Source organism: Lepidochelys kempii, chromosome 14, assembly GCF_965140285.1.
Source record: "Lepidochelys kempii isolate rLepKem1 chromosome 14, rLepKem1.hap1, whole genome shotgun sequence".
NCBI lineage: Eukaryota > Metazoa > Chordata > Testudines > Cheloniidae > Lepidochelys > Lepidochelys kempii.
Genome location: NC_136393.1, coordinates 23,678,950 through 23,702,265, shown reverse-complemented (window position 1 = coordinate 23,702,265; position 23,316 = coordinate 23,678,950). Strand labels below are relative to the sequence as shown.

The following is a 23,316-nucleotide window of genomic DNA, read 5'->3' as shown; positions in this document are numbered from 1 at the left end:
AAACAAAAAGTCCTTTAAAAGGGGAAAAAGCAAAAAATGCCACTGACAGTGCTGAAACAGGACACTGACAAGGTCAGACTTTTCCCCCTCTTCTTTTCCTCCAAAATGACATTTTGCTTAAATGAACATGATTTCGCAAAGAGTTTCAATTTTGGTAGAACTGCATGACAACACACATTTCCTAAGTTTTTTTAAGCACCTCCACCTGCCACAAAAATTTGCACAACAGTGCCTGTATCACAGAAGTGGCCAAGCCAGTCTAAATTGGATTGTTCTTCTCCATAACACAAGTGGACAACTCTTCACAGCAAGAAATATTGGACTGCCTCCTGCCACGAAGGCAGATACTAAATTATTCCAAATTTCTCTATTTACATTTGTTTTCTTTATCATACTGGCCCTCCTGCTGTGACGTATCGGTAAAACTTGAGCGCTCAGACACACAAGCACAATTCAGTTGTGGGAACTGTGAAAAAGTGACAGGTGTCAGTATTTCGAAGTTACCAATTTGAAATTTCACTTTATATTCTGATAAGATAAATATATGGGTTTGTTTAGCTATACAAGGTAAGAGTTTTCCTTTAAGGAAGAAAGTTTTAATGGGTATGGAAATGCATTAGTTTTTTACAATTTTGTTTTGGAGCACAATTCTTTTAGAAGGGAAGTTTTAAAGTGAAGCAGAATGAGAAGACAGGGTATCTGATCTTATGTCAAACTTAGGCCCGGTTCCTGGGACATTTACTGGTCCATGATTTAAAAAAAAAAAAAAAAAAAGAGTATGTTATTTAAACTTCCTTGTCAACATGAGCAGGGAGTTTCCTGTGCACATATGAATGTAAAATCCATCCAGAGGTTGATCATAGTTACTGTGTGTGCCATACAGATGAGAATAACCATAAAAACAGCTGAATCACTGGTCATGGTAATGGGAGGGGGAAAAAAAAGAAAAAAAAAAAAAAAAAAAAAAAAGAGTCGAGAGCATCCACTCTAAGAGGAATGCTTTCATTTAGCCTGAGGAGCCCAAATCCAGTAGAAGCACGAATTCTAGAACAGTTAAGTATAAAACAGAAAAATTCAATGGCACTGGTTCAAGTCTGGACCATGGAAGATCCAGTAGGTAATACATACAGATAAAAAAAGCCACTTCCTGATGAACAACTGTCCACATCACAACTGGGCCAGTTAGAGTCTCAGCAGGGGAAGCAAAAATGGAATGATTAATGATGACTGAAATACATTCTTAGGGTATGCATTCACCACCCGTAGAATCGGTGGGTAGTGATCGATCTATCGGGGATCGGTTCATCGCATCTCGTCTAGACGTGATAAATCGATCCCTGAATCGACACCTGTACTCCACCTCGGCAGGAGGAGTAAACTGAATCGACGGGGGAGCTGCCATGGTTGACTCACTGCCGTGAGGATGGCCAGGAAAGTCGAACTAAAATACTTAGACTTCAGCAAGTTGCATATCTTAGTTCGAAACCCACCGCCCTCCCCACAGTGTAGCCCAGGCCTTAGCCCTAAAAGGATTCTTTCAAAAGATATATTCCTTTTGGAGGAACAAAGAAGAGGAAGCTGGTATTGCCACTGCCCTGCTGAACCTATTCTAATATAGAGGACTGATTTGAAAAGCTGTCAAATCTGAAACCTTTTAAGAGTGCCAATTTTAATAATTAAATTCTTTTAATGAGAAACCCTATAAAAAAAGATCCACCTACTATGCAATCAACTTTACCACAAATAGAAATGATGCAATCATAAGAGGTTTCTGAACCAAAAGCCCTTTTTAGTTTATTATTTGTAAAGCTTAAATCTCTTCAAGCAAATCTGTTTAATATCTTCTTACAGCTCCGCCACTGTAAGTTCTGATCCAGCAATCGGGATTTCAGTAAAAGCTCTCTCAAATATCTTTTTAACAAAAAGAAAACTAAACTGTTCCTACAGCCGAGTTTGCATGCACATAGCTGAATATCATTGCTAAAGCTTTAGCAGATTTTGCTGAAACTAGTCTATTTATAACACAATAGTTCAAATTGTTCAACATACAATCCATACCTTCCCTGCATAATGAATAATGCAGAAGTCAGCCTTGTCCTTTAGCTGCCGTGGTTTTTGGAATTTGGAGTGGGTTCCTTGTTCTTGGACCAATTTTTCCACAAATGTCTTGTCAGTAGCTTTAGGGAACCAACATTCTTCATCCAGCAAAGCCAGTACACCAGGTGGGTTTGCCTAATAAAACAAACAGTGTATTTAAACAAGAATTTATCTCAACATCTGGTTTCATACTTTTAATTAAGTCCTTCTAAAAATCTTATACACCAACCCATTACACTCCAGAAAAAAAAAAAAAACAAACCTGTTTCTGGAGGGAATGTGTGAAGTTTGAGATTTCATTTGCTCAAGTCCCATTTTATTTAAATACACTTCACCAATGACAAATTTAAGAGACTAATGAGTTCGAGGAAGTCCATTCCATTTTAGACTATGTACACATACTGCACATCCTGAAAAACATCCTCAGTTCTACAGTAATCTCATACTTCTTTGTGTACAACAGTAGAATTACAGAACTCAAATGCTTGTCAATAAAAGCCTTATGTGAACTGCAAAGTTCTACCTAGTTATCTAAGGGTTTTATACATCCCCCTTACCACTGTATCTGAATACCTCACAATGTTTAGCGTATTTATCCTCAGCATCCATATGAGGCAGGGAACAACTATTTTCATTTTACTGGTGGGGATTGGTTTGAGGGCATCAGTAATCTTTTCCAAGGGAAACAGATTGCTACACGCAAGTCTAAGAAAAAAAACCTAACAGTAGAGGAACTGATTTATAAAAATTTACACTTTAAAACAATTCATTGTGAATTTGCAAGTCTCCACATTTTACAAGATACGGCGATCTGAGACCATTCCATGACATCATGTGCCCATGTAAATTCATTTATAGGAAGACTGAGGAGGTACCAATGTTTGGCTCTTAAAACCCACTAAACATAAGTCTTAGAATATTTCATGCTAAATATTTTGTATAGTGAAAATATGCACATTTCTTCCCTCACACTTTATGGCAGGCAAAGCTCTTTATTCCAAGGAGACAGAATTTGGATCCTCTTTCTGGAACTGCACATTCAAAGTGAAGATCTTTGCAAAGATTTCTCTCCCCGCAAACTAACTTTTAAAGACAGAACTGGTTTGCTGGATTTTTGCTGCTCTGGATACAAGTATAGCATTACATGCAGCAACAGTGTATTAAAATGTGTGAAAGAATTAACTTCACAACAATTACAGCTCAAAATTTGGAAAAAAAAGTATGAAAATGGACTCAGATGAAAACGCTGGTCATAACCATCATTATGCCACTGATCCTTCTTTTTGCACATCTGTCATAGCCTGCAAAACTGGGTTCTGGGGAAAAAAAAAATATTTTCTTAAATGGAGGGGAGGAATCCCTTAGCTCGGTATTGCATTTCCAGTAAGGAAGATGCTAGAGAGATGTTACATAATGATGCCGTAACTCAAAACAAGCGTATATTGTGACATTTTAATTATCTGTCATTCAGAGGACTTCAGGATAAACTTCAGCCCAGATCTGGGGGGTGGAGTGGGGAAGCGGGAATAGCCACTCAAGATTGGTGCTCTTTTTCTGGACTCTTAAGCAGCTCCTCATGCTATCTGTAGTTGATTGGAGTGGTCTACTGTTCCCAGAGACTGGGCAACTGACAGGATCCTTTAGCTAAGTGCATTGAGAAAACAGTTTCCCAAAGGCTGCAGTCTTAGAAGACCCACTCAAACACAAGGCAGATTTATAGGGTGAAATTCTGGTCCCACTGAAGTTGATGGGAATTTTACCATTGACTTCAAAAGGGGCAAGGATTTCACCCTAAATCTTCAAGAGCTTTCTGGTTGAGCCACCACATTAGGCACCCATAATACCATCACATGGTTAGGCTTGAAGATAAGAGCAATGAGGACTTGGTTGGCATCAGAAACAACATAAACAGTAAGTCAAAGTATTTAGTCCCATACGACTAGAACAGTGCACTATGTGTATGCAGATAGGCTCACACACAAATGGACACAGGATTACTCCAGTGAGTACAGGATACTTAGACTAAAATTAATATAAAAATAATGGGATTCAGTCCTCAGTGGTCACATATTCAAGTTAATCCAATTCTTGGGACTGTTCCATAAGATAGCCTGGTACCTGGTCCCAGAAATCCACAAGAAATGAAAGAAACGTACAGGCCTTTCTATTAAATCAATGCAGGGTTGCAGATCCAGTCCAAAATCAATAAAGTTCCATTCTATGCCTTCCCGCTGGTACTCTTCTTGTTCCAGGATAAACATGGTGTGGTTGAACAACTGCTGCAACTTCTCATTGGTATAGTTGATACAAAGTTGCTCAAAAGAGTTCAGCTGCAAAATATTTCACGAATTAGAATACCACCTCAATGGCAGAATTTATAATCTTATGAAATGTCCTCTGTTACATTTGCAAGTAGTACCGGTAGGGCAAATTTCTGATTTTATTAAGGGAGAGTTTCCTAACATCCAATAAATGAAAGATGCGATTTGGTCTGAAATTAGTATATAAAACATGAGTTCAATTCACCCACGAGATGTTATTCTTATCTGTAGTACACTCTAGACTGCTATATTACAGGAGAAATCCACAGCTGCAGAATAAATGGTCACGCATGAGTGTTTAACTCAGATTAGAAGAGAGACTGTGGCTTTAAACATTTGGGATTGTAATTTAGGGTAGCCAGAACCTTTATACATTGCAAAACTAATCAAATGCTTCATATAATCTTTACAGCATTCTCGCAACAAATTGCTTTACAGTACTTTACAATTTGGGATTGTCAGCAGTAAGGGTACGAACATAGTGATAGATAGATAGAAAACAGAATTTAAAGCTATAAATTAGTTTTCCATAACTGGCTCTTTAGCAAACCTCAAAGATTTCAAATCCAGCGATATCCAGAATGCCAATGAAAGAAGCTCCCTGTCGTTTGGTCCTATCCAGAGCTTTATTAATGCGGTGAACAAGCCAGCGGAAGAGGCGTTCATAAGTGGCTTTTGCCAAGGCTTCCACTGCAAAGTCTGCCTGAAAATCAAAACATATTAAACATTTATTTATTCTCGAGGAGTCATCAAAAGAACAAGGAGATGGATGTTATCACAAACAACTGTTAAGGGAACTGAACAAGTTTAATGCAGTTAATACCACTGAGGAAAGAAAACAGTCAGCAGAAATACTACATGATTTGATTAAAAATAAAGTTCAATTCTATTGTCAACAAAAATTAAGACTGCTTTTCTACATTTGATATGTCAAACAACATTAGAATCAAGATCAGCTAAAGGCCAAGGAAAGGAAAGAAGTTCTTGCTCTCTATACAGTCTTGTTTTTTGCCATGCAAGAAAATACAAAAAACACAGAGTAAGATGTAACAAGGAACAGAACAGAAACTAGCATCAACATAGTTTACTAACTGCATCTGAAAAGTTACCTTGGATGAATTGTAGCTTCATTTTATTTTTATACATCAAAAAACTTACTTGTTCTTTGGTCTGGGCTTTCTGAACGTAGTCTCTGCCAACTTTAATGCGTGGCGTAAGTATAGCTCGAGTAAATTCCATTACATTCATTCCCAGTAGATGGCAGAGTTTCTGTGCAACTGAAAGTAATAAAGTTATTCACTTAAATACCCCCAAACTCTCCAGGCCAGCCAGAACATTAAGGAAACAAGCCGTTGATAACTCAACGATTTTTAGCAACTACTCAATGCCGAAATCAGAAGCAGCATCAACCTTGTGAAAAATAAACCTATTACAACTAGTGTCTATAAGGAACCCCAGAACCTGTGGTAATCATATAAACACATTAGTGAATCCCTGTTAATTTAGTATAGCAAATCCCAGGTTAGTTCAGGAAATTCCTAGGAAGCACTGGAGCTGAATATTGTTGGTTTTGATGAAAGCTCATTCATTCTTTTGATAGAATATGCCAGATGCCAATAAGGGTATGTCTCCACTGCAGCTAGGAATGTGCATCCCAGTTTGGGTAGACAGACATATGCTGGACGACAAGCCTGCCCAGACCCCCTGGGCATACACTTTGGTGGCCAGCCCAAGCTGCCACCCACACTACCCTTGGCTACCCTTCTATTTTTAGTGCACTAGCTCAAGCAGAGCTACACACTGTAGTGTAGACCTATGGCTGCTTAGAGAAACTGCTATGCTGCAGTGCAGGCAGGCATGCCAATGCATTGCTATGGGATTTTGGTCTGAGGCCACATCACTGAAACAGTGTCAGAGTGCTTTTACCTAAAGCAACTGGTACAAGAATGCTGGAAGCAGAATATCACACTGGATGGACCACTGACCTTTCCTGGTTTGGCAAAACCTACATTATTTCTACTTTATTTTCTTTCAATGTCAATCCTCTTCCCTATACATTTTCTATTAATAGGTTGGGTGTTTTTGTGACTTAAGATTTCTAAAAATGAATCTGACACACATTAGATATTTTTAGCTCTGGGGCTAAGTGTTTTTCTCAAGTGTGCCAGCTTCTAAGCTTTCTCAGAAGGACATCTAGCAAATGAATTTTTTAGTCCCTCTCATCTTTCCAATATGATGATTTGGCATCCTTCAATTTAGTCTGTTAAAAAGAAAGGGGAACCCTCTTTCTGGGACAATCTAGTACTGAAGATGGTATTTCCCAGCCCCAAAGCCCTGGATTCTGTGCTTGGTCATGTACTCCTCCATGTGGCAACAACGAGAACATCAAAAATTCGGCATTATGCTTTCGCTCTACTGTAAGACAGGAGGAAATGGACTTTGAGTACAACATGCTAAACAATAGTTAGAAAACACAAATGTGGGTGGCTAGAGCTAGACACCCACGAGTCAATACTTAGGCATTTTAAGGACGAGTCCTGCTCTCCCAAGACTGAGTAGCCACAACTCACTTTGGCTTGATATTTTTATGGCATGAAAGTCACTCAAACTTTAAAATAAAAATGAAATTAAATTGGTATTTAAGAGACAAGATTTATTGTTTCAAGAGCCTCCCTGCCAGCATCTAAAGTTTGTCTATTCTCTCTCATGTACCCACAAATTTCCCTAAGAAAAGGAACAGCTACATTCACCAGGAATTTGCATCTTACAGCATATTCATCTGGTATCTGTGGAAAGGGTGGCTTATAAAAAAATGTTACTCCTTCACACCTCCCCCACTTATTTCTCCTTTGTCATTACTCAGATACCAAGAGTTAGCAGCAGCATTATCCATCTCTAGAAGTCTAAATATACTGTCCACTTTGCAGCGATGTTCTTGCAATTCCCCCCCCCCCCTTCCCGTAAGCTCCATTCCTCCCCAAAATACCTAAAACTCACTTTTTTAGTTGTCTCTGGGTATGGTATTTTATTACAAGCTAGACAACGTGATGAGTAACACACATTGAACGAACTCTAGAATCACATGGACAGTTTGGATTCTGAAGAGAGGTTAATCTCAAGGTTTTAGAGGATTTGGGTTACATTTCTGAGAGGATGTATGTATTGACATTTCTAGTGACATGCAAGGGAGAACCTGTAGCTGTAAGCTTGATGAATAGATTCTTGTCAATTGACAAGACTGTTCTACCATATTTTTAGCCTGATTCACGTTGAGAGAGAAGGAACTGCAACCAGTGGGAGGTTAAAACATACCCACAGTACTTGTCCTGAGCAATCGGACTTCCTGAAGAAAATGAAAGTTTGTTTTCCTCCTCAGTCTTTTCAAGAATTCTCTTAATCCTTTAAGATTCCTCTAAGGGGATGTGGAGGTGGAGGTGGGGGGGAGGGGTGTTTTTAAAATCCCCAGCACCCTCAAAGGACCCATTCCTTTCAGCTAAACAGGTTTAGACAGGACAACTTCTCCTCTCTGAAGCCAGTATGTACTGTTCCTCTTTGAGAAAAAAAGTGCTTTGAATTTAATTGTGGGGTTCCTGTTCAGTGATCCTCAGTATATCCTGATCAAATTTGTTCCTTATTGAATTGCAAATGCTGCAAACTCACACTGTTTTCTTTCCATCTCTTGCATTATCACCAGAGTACCTACCAAAGTAGTCCCATAGTCATAGACTGCTTTCAGTGTGTTGCCCAGAGGTAACCGATTATACCCAAATAAAAGGTTCTGCTGGAAGATCCACATGAAGGAACAGAATCTTCCTTAACTTTACAGAGCCAATACAGCTATTTGTCACTAAAACAAACAGCTATGACCAGTTTTACAGGATACAGCCACTGTTCAGGACAGACCTGCATTCTCAGTTAGCTGGAGAAGTCTATCAACCAATGCAATCAATTTTTTCACCTCCAGGAACTGACACCTTTCAGGACTTCAGGCCTCTGATAGCACATAGAGCAAAAGTTAAAGCTTGGGTCACCCACATAGCAGTGGCTAGCACTAGCCATTGCACTACCAAGTTAGTAGGGTTATTTATTAAAGAGGGACAGGATGCAGGACTCTTCTTCAGTTTCTGAAAACTGCAAAATAATTGAGCTTTTTGCCACTGGGGGGGGGGGGGGGAAAGGTGCACTGTACTGGGGATCACAAGAGTGGATATTGGTCTTGCCCACCATCCTCCTACGTGAAAACTTCCTGCTTTGTCCAAGAGCAAGACATGGCCTTTCAGGTTTGGAATCTTATCTGCTAAGTGTCCCTCTGACGGAGCTAGGCATATTATGATTCTGTTTTACCTGTGAAATATGTGAGATGCTGCATAGAAAGGCAGGTAATTTATGATAGTTTTATTATGTTGCATCTGCTTACGGACTGTTTTCTTTGGCTGTTTAATTGTATTTCGCTTGTATTTTTATAATCTATTGGTGACTATTAATGTAGAACGACCACATTTTTATTGTGCAAAACTATATAGAGAGACACAAGAACAACTTTGTTCTGTAGTGGAGACATGATTAGTGTACACTAGAAATAGATCATTTGATGCCCAAATTAAAAGAATATCTCAGTCTTGAATTCTTCCCCTATAACTGTCAAATTGTCACCAAATCTACGAAGCATTATTTTAATCCCTAAGTTCTGAGGATATATTAGTTGTTTCAGTACAGCTCACTACAGCTATAACAACTCAGAGGTTATTAGGCTTCCTGAACCAAAAAAGGCTGTTAAATTTCAGTATAACGATGTTGCTCAGGGGTGTGAAAAATCCACCAGTTAAACAGACCTAAACCCCAGTGTAGACAGCATTAAGTCCACAGGAGAACAACCACCTCTATGGGAGGCGGAGCACCTACACTGACAGTGGGAGAACCCCTAAAGCACTTCAGCTGTGCAGCTGAAGTGTAGACAAGCCCTAAGAGACAATAACCATCTTGAAGTTTCTGGACAGGATTTTATTGCTTTAGGTCATTGCATAATAAGTCAATTAACAACATTCTTCATATAAAGCTTCATTTGTTCTTCAGTGCCTATGAAGTTCTCAGCAAATTTCAGAACTCTCCCACTTCCACTTTCTCCCTCAAAGAATGTTAGGGTACTAAATATAAAAATTGATAAAAACGAGCAACAGCAGCAGATGCTCAGGTTATGAAACAAATTTTAGATCTGAGCCAGCTTTTCTGCAACATTTGTTTTATCATTCAACACTTTTGATATCCAGAAAGTGGAGAGGTGATAAAAATTAACTGAAGATACTCCTAATACAGAGGTTAGAAGTGCCCATCTATAATCACAAACCACAACACATCAGGACTTATGCAAGAAGCTGTAGTTGCTTCTGTGTCTTACTGCTTTATTGAAATCAAAGCTAATTTTTAGATAGGAAAACAGCTAAACACTTTGCAGTTAACCAAAGCTGAGTTTTAAACTACTGTAAAGATGTTATTTTCTTAGAGAGGATTTAGAATGACCAAATACTGGTTAAACTAGTAGTCTGAAAATTCTTAGAAGTGCCTAAGGGACGGTCTCTTTTTTTAAGCACATCTACCAAATACTGACTGCACTCTGAAGTATTAAAATGTAAAAATAAATCATAGTCACACTACCCTGTCATTTCAGAAATAAGTGTTTAAATACAGTACTTCTTAAATTCAGCCATTTCACTAAGGAAGTTGCCCTTGGCTCCAGGATTCTTTTCACTGGCAACGTAATGACTGTCAAGAACCAAAGAAAATACACTGATTTAAGTACACTTTTCTTTTCCTGACATTTAAGTCTTTGCTGAGAAGCAATTAATGAGGCTACAGCTGAAACGCTTGTTCAAAGTTTAGGAGAATTATAAACAGCTTCAATAATTTATGGAATTCTGTAGACAGCAGTTTTAATGCCTGTGTGGATGAGAGTATAAGATGAGTGGAAGATGGGAGAGTTTTAGTGGTTCCATGCTGGCTGTTACTGTTACAAATTATGGCCTCTCTCTGGCAGAGCTTTATAGAGGAAGTTCAGAAAAGAAAAAAAAAAGAAAAAAAATACTTTCTAACTTCTCAGAATATCTGATGAACAAATTATAATCAGAAAACCACAATCAATGTCATTAAAGGCCACACAGTGTGACCAATTTACCTGTATTTTCTGGCATGGAGGCCTGATCAGTGTTTCTTTCCTTCTTAAAAGAAATATTACCAAATTGTAGTACTGACGACACCACCTTCAGCATTGCTGTGTTAACAGAAAGATACAAACATTTTCTTGTCAAGTTTGCGTCTTAATAAAATTCACCTCCTCACCAGTCTTAGGCACCCATTGAAGCCCAATTCAAAAAGTAATTTACAATTATTATTGCACTATGTAGTAGTCTTTCTTGATTCTAGGTCAATTTTAGCTTAAAAATCAGAAGATTTCTTTAAGTTTTTGAAGCGGTACAATGTTTGCCACAGGCTTTCAAAGCATTAAAACTCCATTAGATTTAAGTTTGGTTGTCAACATTTGTTTCATTTAGTTTTTGTAATTTTACATAAAAAGCAAGTACACTACAGAAATCAAAAAGACTTAACTTACACAAGATTTCCTCATGAGAAAAGCCCATGATGTGCATGGCTTCCATAGTCTCCTGAAAGTTATCTTTGTCTTGCTGCCCAGGAATGGGGATATAGCCATTAGACAAAAATCTGTAATTGTTAAATCCTTCAAGCAGCAAGTCAGCTGTAGTGGAGGGAAAAAAGTAAAAGCTTTGTGCACAAGTCTAATATTTAAAAAAAAAAAAAATCTAACAAATAAATGGACTACCAGTTATATCAGCATTTAAATAAACTGAATTACAAGCAGTTACTCCAAATCTTCTTTAACTCTAGAAATGAGTTCAAGTGCTGAACCCAGCACAATCTTTAATATAAAAAGGCCCAATTACCAACAGCTTCAAGCTGGCTTTGTAAAAAATGGATTAGCTCCTTGCACAGGGCATGAACGGGACACTGTTCTGCATAAGGGTTACTGCATTACGATGAAGTGAGCTGTAGCTCACGAAAGCTTATGCTCAAATAAATTTGTTAGTCTCTAAGGTGCCACAAGTCCTCCTTTTCTTTTTGAATTACAATTTCAATCCTCTAGAGTAGTGGTTCTCAAACTGTGGCCCACAGACTGCTTGTGACCCAATCAGCACAGAGCTGCAGCCCATGTGATATCCTCAGGGCCATACAGGTAGTATTGGATGTGACCCACAATGGTAAATAAGTTGAGAACTACTGCTCTAGAGGAGGTATTCATACCGGCCATGCAGCAGCATCAGGTTAGTGGGTCTGGTGAAGATGTGCTAAATTGATGGGAGAGCACTCTCCCGTCAATTTCTGTACTCATCCTCCTCTTCTCGGGGAGGTGAAGTTGGCAGGAGAGCATCTCCTGATAACACAACACGGTGTAGACACTGAGGTAAGTGAATCTAGCTACGTCAGCTTCACTTACGGTAACTTAAGTAGCGTAACTTAGATCATTTACTGCCATAGTACAGATAAGGCCACAGACATTCCTTCTGCCTATGTCTGATGGCTGTCCAAACAGATTTTTATATACACACTTAAAGTGTTGAGATAGCCCAGGAATCCTAACCACACAGATTCCTCTTCAACATTAAAGCGAAACAGATATAGGACCAATTTTTCAAATGTGTATATTCACACACAGTAATGCATATCCATCCATGCTCCCTGGGTATTTGTGCACCTAAAGTGAGTATATGCTAAGCTGCATGCACATGTGACTGAAATCACATATATCACATATATTAATCTTGACTGGCTGACTGGAAGCCAATTGCCTGTTTTGGAATAGCCATGGTCAACCACTGTTTAATAGTTACACTTAAAGCTACGATTTAGTCAGAGGTTGCGGAACTCACGGAATCCGTGACTTCCAGTGACCTCTGACTTCAGCCTGCGGTGGTCGGGAGCTGCAGGGTCCCCTGCCACCAGTGGGGGCAGGGAGCTGTGGGATACCCCACTGCCTCTGGAGCTCCAAGCCATCAAGGGCAGCAGGGGAACCCTCAAACTCCCAGCCATGGCAGGGGAACCCCCCAAGCTCCCGGCTGACATGGGAGATAGGGGGCACCCTACAGCTCCTGAGGCAGAAGGGGACCCCCAGAGCTGCAGGGGTACCCAGCAGCCCCCAGCTGCTGCAGGCGGCTCCTAGCCCCTGCACAGCTGCCCCGCTTCAACTGTGTGGGGACCCACAGATCCCTATTTTGTCACAGATATTTTTATTAAAAATCAGACAGCTCATGGCTTCAGTGAATTTTTCTTTTTTGCCCATTATCTCTCTGACTTTTACTAAAAATATGTGACAAAATCTTAGCCTTAGTTTTACTACATACTAGCAGTTCTTTATTTTAAGGAATGTGACTAAGGATGGAGCTGTCCAGTATAAACCCACTCTTCCAGTAATGGTATATGCCACACATTTGGGTAAGTACATGCAAGTTACCACAACTATACAGAGAAGAGGCGAGGCCCCATAGAATCACAGAATATCAGGGTTGGAAGGGACCTCATAAGGTCATCTAGTCCAACCCCCTGCTCAAAGCAGGATCAATCCCCAATTTTTGCCCCAGATCCCTAAATGGCTCCCTCAAAGATTGAACTCTCAACCCTGGGTTTAGCAGGCTAATGTTCAAACCACTGAGCTATCCCTCCCCACACTGCTGGAGCTAACTGATATTCACCATGGAAGTGTAAACATTACACTGAGACTGGTTTTCTTCAGGCTTTTATTCTGTGTTTGTTTGGCATTCTGCCCAGTCTGAGTGCGTGGTCCAGTACAGATTTGACACTTCCTGCCAACACACTCTGTGACTTGAAGAAACAAATACTGCCAGCCTACCTTACTGATTGCCAGCCAGGGACTCAATTAAGGGGCTACAAAACCTTTGGTCTGCACTGGTCCAGAGTTTGTGATCTGGAAGTCATTCACCTGAAATACTGCGGTTATGCAACAGCTGCGGAACCAACAAGTCTGCTGCAATATGAAGAGTGATTTCAGAATAAAGCCAGCTGTTTTCTTTTCATACCTCAGATCTCTGATCATTAATTACTCTTTCAAGCCCACGGCATACAGGAACTTCACAGCTCAAGCACTAAAAATGGCAAATTCAGAATACATAAGAACTGAACAGGGTGATAGGATTAGATTTGTAACTTACACTTTAGGTGTTCTCCTGCCCCAGAGAGCAGTTGATAGAAGATATGAAATGTTCGTTCATCTTTGGCCTGACGAACAGCACGAGACTTTTCCAACAAGTCTGATCATGAATAGTCAAGGATCTTAACTTGCATTGTGCATCTTTTCATGAGAAATTCAAAACATAAAATTATACAAAGTGGGTTACATTAAAAGCAGAATTATCATCAGGTAAATTTGGTGCTTGCTGTGCTGGATTTATACCCTCAAGAAGTGACAAACAATTATGATTCTTTTAATACTTGTAACAAGATCTCTCCCTTTCTATTAGTTTTTTGCAGAAGACATAAAAGCCTACTGTGAGGATCAGATAGGGAGTTTTTTAGGAAGCTCTTAAATTCCCCCTCACCCCCATGTTAATTTAGTAGTTAATTGGGGTTTGAGGCCTCCGCTGCCAGATCCTTTGCTTTGCTTGTTGCACAAACAAGAAAATGTTCTAACATTACTCGCACATACATAAAAGGAACACTAAGAAACTAGAATTAATTTTCACTATAAAAGCTTTCCCTACTCCCTCTTTCTATATTTGTTGTAAGGTCTTTTTAAGGAGGGAAAAATCCTTTCTTGAAAAATCTCTTAAATGACAAACACCTTCACTGGAGTCAGTCAATTTACATGGTAGCTCTCAGGTTCTGGTAAAGTCTAACACTGTTGTCTTCTAAAACAAAAAAGATGCACATAAAGGGGGGAAAGGAGCTTAAAAAAAGAGACAGGAAAATGCAGCTTCTCTCTCTCTCTCTGGTGATTCAAGTTTAGTTGGTGGAAGATCATAGAGCACATAATCCAGTTAGCCCCTCCTGAACCACGCTTTAATCCCCTTTACTCTGGAAAAGGGTGGCTGGGTTGCTCTGATTTCCCCTGACCAGTCTGTTGAAGACAAGGTTTTTACATAGATCAGGCTACTTTGGAAACTCTTTCTAGTTTGTTATGAACAGCTTGGTAGAGTGTTAGGTTTAGATTTGTCCATCCACCTAAGGCAGATGCTTATTAGATAAAAGGAAAAGAGATGGGAAAATAGTAGGAGGAATAAGATGGGGGGCACTGACACTGCAGCAAGGAAAGGGGTCATCTGGCATTATCTGGTGCCTCCTCCTTCTCTGATCTGTAAGAACATATTTGAGGATCCAAAAAGGCCAGAGTTACAAACCCCCAGGTACCAAAACATGGCAAAGATCACCATGATGGTAATATTAGTTGAGAGGATGAAGATCCCAATACTGTCTAACTGAATAAGTTACCAATTATTCCTCAGAAGCGTCCAGAAAGAGGGACAGGGAGAAGACACCATCAGACGTGCTCAACCAACATAGATTTGATAGGTTTCAGAGTGCTAGCCGTGTTAAGTCTGTAACAGCAAAAACAAAGAGGAGTCCTTGTGGTACAAGAGACAAACAAATTTATTTTGGGCCACTGATTTGCGGAATGCCCAAATAAATTGGTTAGTCTCTAAGGTGCCACAAGGACTCCTCATTTTTTAATTTTTTTTTTGATAAATTTGATAATTCATATATACACTGTTATTCTCATCTTAAGAAAATTCTGGTGTCTCAACAATTTTGTAAGTTCACCCCAAGTCTTTAGACGTCTCAATCAGAAATTTAAGCTTTAGTTTAAACCCACTCACTTATAATAGTTTTGGGGCTCCATTTTATAATCTCTCAGCAACTTTATATAAACAGGTTTCAAAACACAGTCAAATTAGAAGTTTGAGTTTGTAATTCCAGCAAATTAACTTCTTTGATGCTGGTTGACTTTCCCTAATGTAAAAACAACCACCACCACTTGCAATGCACAAGTTGGCATCCTAAAGTAAACCATGCTTTCAATAAGGTCTTTCAAAAACGGCATAGCTGAATCATCAAACGCCACCAAAAAGAAGTGCGGTCTAAATATTTTGACATCAAAATTCTGTATGGCACTTGTCATTTCAAAAATGTTTTTTAAAGTTAGTGTTTACACATTTCTCTCACTTTAATGAGTTTAACAGAAATAAACATTTTCTAAATTTCAAAGTTTGTGCAAATGGAGAGGTTGCTTCATACAGGATGCTGTACATATATCAGATTAATTCCTTTCATTTTTCTATATTGAAATGAAGTGCAATACAATTTTGTTTTATAAAGGATACAGGTAACCTATCAATTTAGCCCAGTAACGTACCATCTGGAACAAACCTAACTTCTCTCTCTCTCTACTGGACACGAAATTCTCCAATTTTCATAAAGCTAAACAAAATAATTCTGCTCAGCTATTTAGACAATAAGCCTGGATTTTTACAGATACTTAGAGTTGTAACACCTACCTGATTTAAGAACCATATTGATTTAGGCACTTGAGCCTTAATCCCATTCCTCCAGAGATCATACTCTACTCTGAGATTAACACCCTGACTCTTCTATTACAATGCAAGGAGAGCAACTTTCAACAAAACAAAATGGAATACTACAGACAAGTAATCATCTGGAAGTATGGAAGAAATAGGAATCAAGACCATTCAGCAAAAACTGAATTATTAGACTTCATATAACAAAAGGCACTGCACAGATGTAATTAACAAAAATGGGACAGAAGTTGGCCTTGCAGTTGAAACTTAATTCTGTCGGTATATTCGGATGAGTAAAATACAGCTCCCCTTCCCCCCTGGATGCGCTGCCTATGTGACCCAAACGAGACAAAAATCGTGCTTGTGACAATGGGTACACACAGGGCGGAGATCAGCTGATTAAGGTGGTGCCATTTCCAGTATCACTTTATGAAGTACTGGCTTACCTTAATTGGTTTTCCCAATAAACACCACACAGTCATACCTTCAGAACAGTCACAATCTAGCAGATTTCAAACAAAGTCTTATATTTTGTGACAATTTATTTCAGAGTAAAAGGAAATTCTCAGACTTCTTGATAGTATGATAAACTGTTTTGAATCAAAGGGAGGATTGAGAGTCCAAGAAAGCATTCACACTATGATAAATTATGTCACTAGGTTCACCAAATGTTATTTCCTGCAAATGTGTTAATGATGTATTACAAAGAATTCTAAGCAATACACAAAGTTAGAGAGACAAAAGACTGAGTGAGTCACTTCATATTTTAACCGACATTGCACTGCTGAAGCAGGATACAGGTCTCAATGTTGGCCCCAACAATATAACCCGTAACATCAAAGTTAATTCTAATGAACTTGCCCTGGAAAAGAAAGACAACTTTTAAAAAAAAATTGTTTTTTATGTTAAAACATCTCTCTCGTTTAAAAAAAGGCATACAGTAGAACCTCAGAGTTACAAACATCTCGGGAATGGAGAATGTTCATAACTCTGAACACAACATTGTGGTTGTTTTTTCAAACGTTTACAACTCAACATTGACTTAGCACAGCTTTGAAACTTTACTATGCAGAAGAAAAATGCTGCTTTCCCTTTATTTGAGTAGTTTGCGTTTAACACAACACTCTAGTGAATTTGCTTTCCCTCTCTCCCCTGCCCACCCTTGCCTGTGCCTGATTGTGTACTTTTGGTTCCAAATGAGGTGTGTGGTTGACTAGTCATTTTTTAACCCTGGTGTTCATAACTCTGAAATTCTACTGTATTAGGTAACATTTGCATCATAGGTGATAAGTATTTAATACAGATAATAGTGGCAAGATATCATTCATTCAAATCATTCATACACTTTCAGTTGTATTCCATTAAAATGTTGCAATCTACTATAAAGTGAGATGCACTGTAAAAAGAGACACTGCAGTTTTTCAGAGTCTCAAAATAAGGTCAGTGTGTAACCCAGATAGACACCTTTTATATTGTTATGAAAAAGTTTTTCCTAAAAGGTCATTTAATTTTAATGCTGATGAAAGACGCTAGAAGTTGAAAGGCTGGCAACAGCAGTATAAACTTTCTCCTGAACGAGTCTCCATCCTGACTTGAAGGCACACCTCCAGTGGAGTGAATTCATTCTCTGCACCCATTCAAGTCACTCTGACAAGGTCATATCTACACTAGGGAAAGAAAAAAGGTGTAATTTTTAAAATAAGATGGCTTTTCATAAATCCAGTGTTTAGACAAGATAGGGAATAGTTTGACCTCTATGCAACTGTTCAAGATGAAACCACCACTTGCCTTGTCTACATTAGTTTTACAATGAGATGTGCCATCTTGTTGGCAATACAACACATTTTCCTAGTATCAGGACATGTCTACAGAGTGCAATGTAGAGATGTGCCAAGTAGGAACTAGACGGAGATGACCAAATCTTTTGATACCGCATCTGCCATTCACATAGCACAAGCCACACCTGAATCAGTCTTTTAGAGAGAAAAACCTCAGTGCATCACTTGATCCATCCAATACCCCAAACATTATGGATTGCTTAGAAAGTCCAAAGAATGCACAGACTGGCATGCTTATGTGCTTAGTTATCTTATTGCTCTATTGTACAATTTAAGTGGTTACAGGAAGAATTATAGCACAGAGTAAACAATGCAACTCCAGTTAGGGACCTTACCTTCAAGTTGACTCCCTCAAATGGTGTCTAAATCTGGGTTCAGAGGTTTAACTTTTGGACACACATGCATGAAAACTGGGCCTAGAAGTACTACAGAACAATGTCCTAGTCAGGTTTAAGTTTACTTGAAAGCTCCCAAAAATATGCCACTGTGCTCTGTTAATCATATAAAAATTTGTGGTTAAACTGGGAGAACTTCAGCCTCCACAACTGTGAATCTAGCACTGAAGCTTATTTTAAAATGTATGAAAGATGTGCAAGCTGATAACGGCCAGAGTTTGGTCTCAGACATCACTGCACAGAAGATCAGAATACTCAATAAGCTCACTTTGAGACAGGTAACAGGCATGATGTATGGTGAACATATCTGTTTCTTTCATTAGGAAAAATATATAGCTTTCTGGAAATGTTAAGAATAAAAAGATGAATGAACTGACTTCTTGTTTAATTTATGTCAAAACAGATTAGAGAGTCTGTACCGCACTAGTAAGTCTACAGTGACAGCTTTTTGAAACTTACAAGTAGATGCCACACCATCTGCTATAAGAACAGAATATTCCAGATATGCCACTTAAATTTGAAAACACAGAAATACTATGAGAAGACCCAAGTCACAGATATTCAAGCAATAACTGAAAAAGCAGAACCTTCAAACCAGTGACTGGATGATAGGCTGTGCATTACTGAATTTATCAAACCACCAAGTGAACAAATAAAGGCTAATGGATCACAATGTATTTTCCAATTTGACAACTAGTTTAGTTCTGTTTACAACATACACAAGCAAAAAAGATGACAAGAAACCTGTTCTGTGGGGTCTGCAATCCCAAATTCGATTAAAACTACAACCAAAAGACTATAACAGGTAAAAAGATAGGGAAGTTGGAATTTTACTTCCTGGTATACTATCTAACATAAGAACTGTATATTTTGTAGGAGTGTAGCCCTGACAACCTCACTACAGTACTCTCTGCTATTAAATAACAGAAAGTTGGGAGAGGCTGCTGGTTTTTGTGCTAAGTAACAAGGCACTACACTTCAAATCTAGAGATAAAAGAATTCATGCTGCATTTTCCTTTTGTGGGAGAATTTCTGTCATTTCCTTTTAAATCCTTATTATTGAAGACTACTGAAGGCACCATCTGGAGTGCATTATACTTACTGCTTTATAAAAATACGGCCAGAGCCACTTGAGTGACTATGTTCACAATGGCAATGCAAACTTAAAGAAAAAAAGTGCAAAACAGATGCTTTACAGCTTTCATAAAAAAGTATGTTCATTAAATTAGTAGTCTTCGAGGAATCCAAGAAATGAAATAAAATGGAATTACTGGGCAGCTGAAATCTGTTGAGATTATGAAGTTTATATCCAACACATCTGAATACCAACCATTACTGTAAATAATGTGGCTTTAAGAATTTTCAAACTTGCATTTCTGTGGTGTCCTTCCTAGCTTTTGATTGATAGGAACTATTTAAAGGATCTAACCAAGACAGTAAAGGCCATAAAGTTGTTCAAAGTGAATTCTTACTCAAAACTTCACTGCCGATTTTGTAAGACAGATATAAAAGTTTTATTTGCTCTGTAAAATTTAGGTTACACTTTAGCAAGAGCACAGCTTCTTTAACCATTCTGGGGTTTATATATATAAACTGGAACCCCATTCTGAGGTTAAGAAAAAGAGTTAAGAAGAGTTTCTATCCATGCCTTGAGTTGCCCTACCAGTTTGTAAAGTGTAAAACCAAAGAAAATGCTTTTCCTCTCCCCTATTGATATTTGAAAGACCTCTAAAAACAGAAGGTGACATGGGAAACATTTTAAACTGATTACACAAGTGCTCTATGCATAGACAGCTCTCCAGTCTTTCAATCATAATCTTAGATTTTACTCAACAGTAAGTGAAAAATCCACACAAAAGCATGATTTTTGTTTTTTAAGTTGACATCCCTTTAAGACTGACAAACCCATGAAATTCTAAACCAAGTTGATCTCAAAGCTGGATATTCAGTCATAACCATTTGGTGTCTAAAGTTGTGAGGGAATGGGAGGAATAGCTATAAAATAGTTGATATGGGCTTTCAAATGATATGCAGTTAGGTAATTCACTAACTACTCTGTACATAAGCCACAGTTCAGGTCTATTGTGTAATTACTACCTTGTGTCATAGGCTATGTGCAGGACACACTGCCATCTGGGGAAAAAGTTTACCAATACGCATCTCATGTAAACAGGACAATGGTCTACTCAGGGATAGATGAGCCTAGGAGTTTTGTATTAAAGCAAGTGTTTGCCTACCACATTGCAACCATAGCATCTCTAGTAAATTAAATATGCTGTATACAGTATTGGAATAAGACTTCAAAGTTTCAATATACAAACTTCAGTTGAATTCAAGAAGGTAGTGTGTAAAGGAAACTTCCAATACCAATAAGGTAGGTTCTCACAGAGAGCTATGCCTATGAATAGGTAAAAATGTATATTTTTGTGAACAACCATCCAGGTTTTGGATTTTTTTTTAAACTTACAAAACGGGAAGAGTTGTCATTTTTCACAGTCTTTGCATTCCCAAAGGATTCCAGAATGGGGTTCGCCTGCAGAAGCTGACGTTCCAGCTCCCCCTAAGAAAACCACACAAACACAAAAGCAAACTTATATGAAACCCATGTGTATGTCAGACTGTCCCTGATTCTGTTTCCTTTCTGATCATTTTACCCCAGGTGCGTGACAAGATCTTCAAATACGTTGCCTTTTATTTGTTTGATTCCTTGCTCTGTTGACACTCTTCACTGGAATAGAGAAGATGGCATCTATTGTATAGAAAAGTGACCGAGCTTAGGTGGGCTGATGTTAGAAACACTGAACATAAAAAAGTGAATTCAAGTTCAGGGCTAATGAATTAGGCACAGAAGTCAGAGTAAAGCCCATATGCTGTTTTTGCAGGGGGGAAAACAATTTGACAAAGTAATGCATAATCTTTGGATTTCTGTGTAAGATGTTTCTGTAAATTAGATCTTTAGGATGGTTAATGATCTCTATATAAACCAGAAACATATAGGACAGCAGGTGCTTTAGCATGCACCATCAGTCAGCAAGCTGTTGATTCTCATAGCTAACTTGAGATTTTGGACAGAATTTGTGGTATTTCAATGTACTCTGAGCTGGAGTAAATATGACACAAATGGCATAAGTGAAATTGAATAATACCAAATTGTAAGATTAATTATTTTCAAATTTACACAGCCAGTCAACATTTGCTGTACATAGCTGTACTATTATTTATAAAACCCAATTGTTTTAAAGCTTCCTGAAGTTTAAGATAGCGAATTTAGAATTCACAAGGAGCAAGTACCTTAAGGACCTGAAAAAGAGCCTTTTAAATTACTGCCCATTAGAAGATCTGGCTAGTATAACCAGGTCTGTGCTGCATCCATGAGCCCACAGAAGTAGCAAGTGTTTGGAAGATGTGATACTATTTCCTGCCCCAAAGGATGGTAACAAAAAGTGGAATTATGTCTCTGGAATGTAATCACAAAATTAGTGTTCATAAATCTGCTTTTTCCAATCATTTACCATTTATAGCACACTGAGGAGTAAAACTCCTGGACTGAATGAACAACTGACAATGAGAGACATCGCACACCTCTGTTAGTCCTTACATATGTCAATGATTACACAAACTATTTTTTAAAACTCACTTTGATTAATACCTGTTAGATGCTTTTATTTTTAAGTTGTAACATATACCAGATTTGTTGAAAACTGATTCCTGCTCATTCTTGATCTGTTACTTGACCTCAGGTAGACTGCACAAAGTATGATCCACTTCAAAAACAGATTTCCTTTAGAACTGTATATCCTTTGAATCCTAGAGTTCCTAAAAACATTCAGAGTAGTCTCCCAGACTAACAACTGAACATTTACGGAGGACCCACACAAATATTGTACTCAGTTCCCAGTGTTTTAAAAAGAAAAAAAGTGTTCAATACTGTACCAACAGAAACCAACTCTGAGAAAAAATTTTAGCACCTACTCAGTGTAAAGTGTTTGTAATACTGGCCTGTCTTTTTATATACTGTCTAAATAGCTTGTTCAGAATCTCTGATCCAGATGGTAGTGGGCAGCATCTTGTTCATGTTTTTGCGCATTCATCGTTAGCAGATGTCAGGGACGGTTAGACAGAGAAGCCTGCTCACCTTTTTGTACTCAGCATGAAACAGACTAAATTAAAGATGTGAAATGAAGTAAGCCAACACCTTTCACAAAAGGATGCACACAAGTGGTTGCTCACTGAAGCTCACTGATATTTCAGTTTCTACTTAGCCTGGAAACAACAGATATTGGTTTCAAAATTTTGGTCTAAAGGCAGCACACTGTGTTACCACTGAAAGAGCCGGGTACTAAAGACCTGTGCTGTACATACTTCAAAGTCTACCTAAGAGCAACCAAAGTAAAAATATCCGAAGCACAAAGTAATGGTTTGGTCTGATAAGGGGAAACATTTGCATTATATATCATTTCAGAATGACCTAAAATGTAATAGCCTCCATTTTAGTTTGGAGAAACTGTATTGATACTTAATTTATAGAGAGTGTTGATCTCTATTCAGGGGATTTTGAATGTTTGAAGTACACAGGTTGGGAAAACTGTTCAGTAGAAAGCAGAATTAGAACTTATTTGTCACTGTTCTTTAAGAATCAGGATAGGAGTGGTGAGGAATGGTAAAGAGGAGAAACTTGATTACAGCCTAAAAAGCTATAATGTTTTTTCCTCGTTGAAGTTTTTGGTATTCATGACTAGGTAAGAAGGAACTTATCACAGACTACTAAACATATTCTCTTCGTAAGTTTTAAAATAGATTTAATAGTTTTAAATTATAGATTAAATTCAATTAATTTTATGAAATCAATTATCCTATTCAGAAACATTCCACCGAGATTTTAGAATGAAGGCAAGATTGGGCTAGATTCCCCTACTTATACAGTTAAATAGATCTTGGAAAAAGCAGCATCAAGATATTGTGAAAAGTGAAGTCATGCAATAAATTCATGCAGATCAATAAAGCAATGTTAGAGCAAGGACAAGAGATACTGTTATCTCAGTTTTAGAAAACCAGCATCCCAGTGATTTGG

At 38.3% G+C, this 23,316-nt stretch overlaps 1 protein-coding gene across 3 annotated transcripts in view; it reads right to left on the bottom strand.

Moving 5' to 3' along the window:
- MYH10 (myosin heavy chain 10) overlaps positions 1–23,316 on the bottom strand; it is a 144,736-nt gene that overhangs the window by 47,871 nt on the left and 73,549 nt on the right. For all 3 annotated transcript variants that reach the window (XM_073310850.2, XM_073310851.2, XM_073310852.2), the window contains 9 exons: positions 20,713–20,805; positions 16,811–16,874; positions 13,652–13,750; positions 11,023–11,166; positions 10,588–10,683; positions 5,577–5,695; positions 4,969–5,121; positions 4,254–4,427; positions 2,059–2,232 (listed from right to left, as the gene is read on the bottom strand). In XM_073310850.2, coding sequence (XP_073166951.1) covers positions 2,059–2,232; positions 4,254–4,427; positions 4,969–5,121; positions 5,577–5,695; positions 10,588–10,683; positions 11,023–11,166; positions 13,652–13,750; positions 16,811–16,874; positions 20,713–20,805 — 1,116 coding nt within the window. The remainder of the gene's footprint in view (positions 1–2,058; positions 2,233–4,253; positions 4,428–4,968; positions 5,122–5,576; positions 5,696–10,587; positions 10,684–11,022; positions 11,167–13,651; positions 13,751–16,810; positions 16,875–20,712; positions 20,806–23,316) is intronic.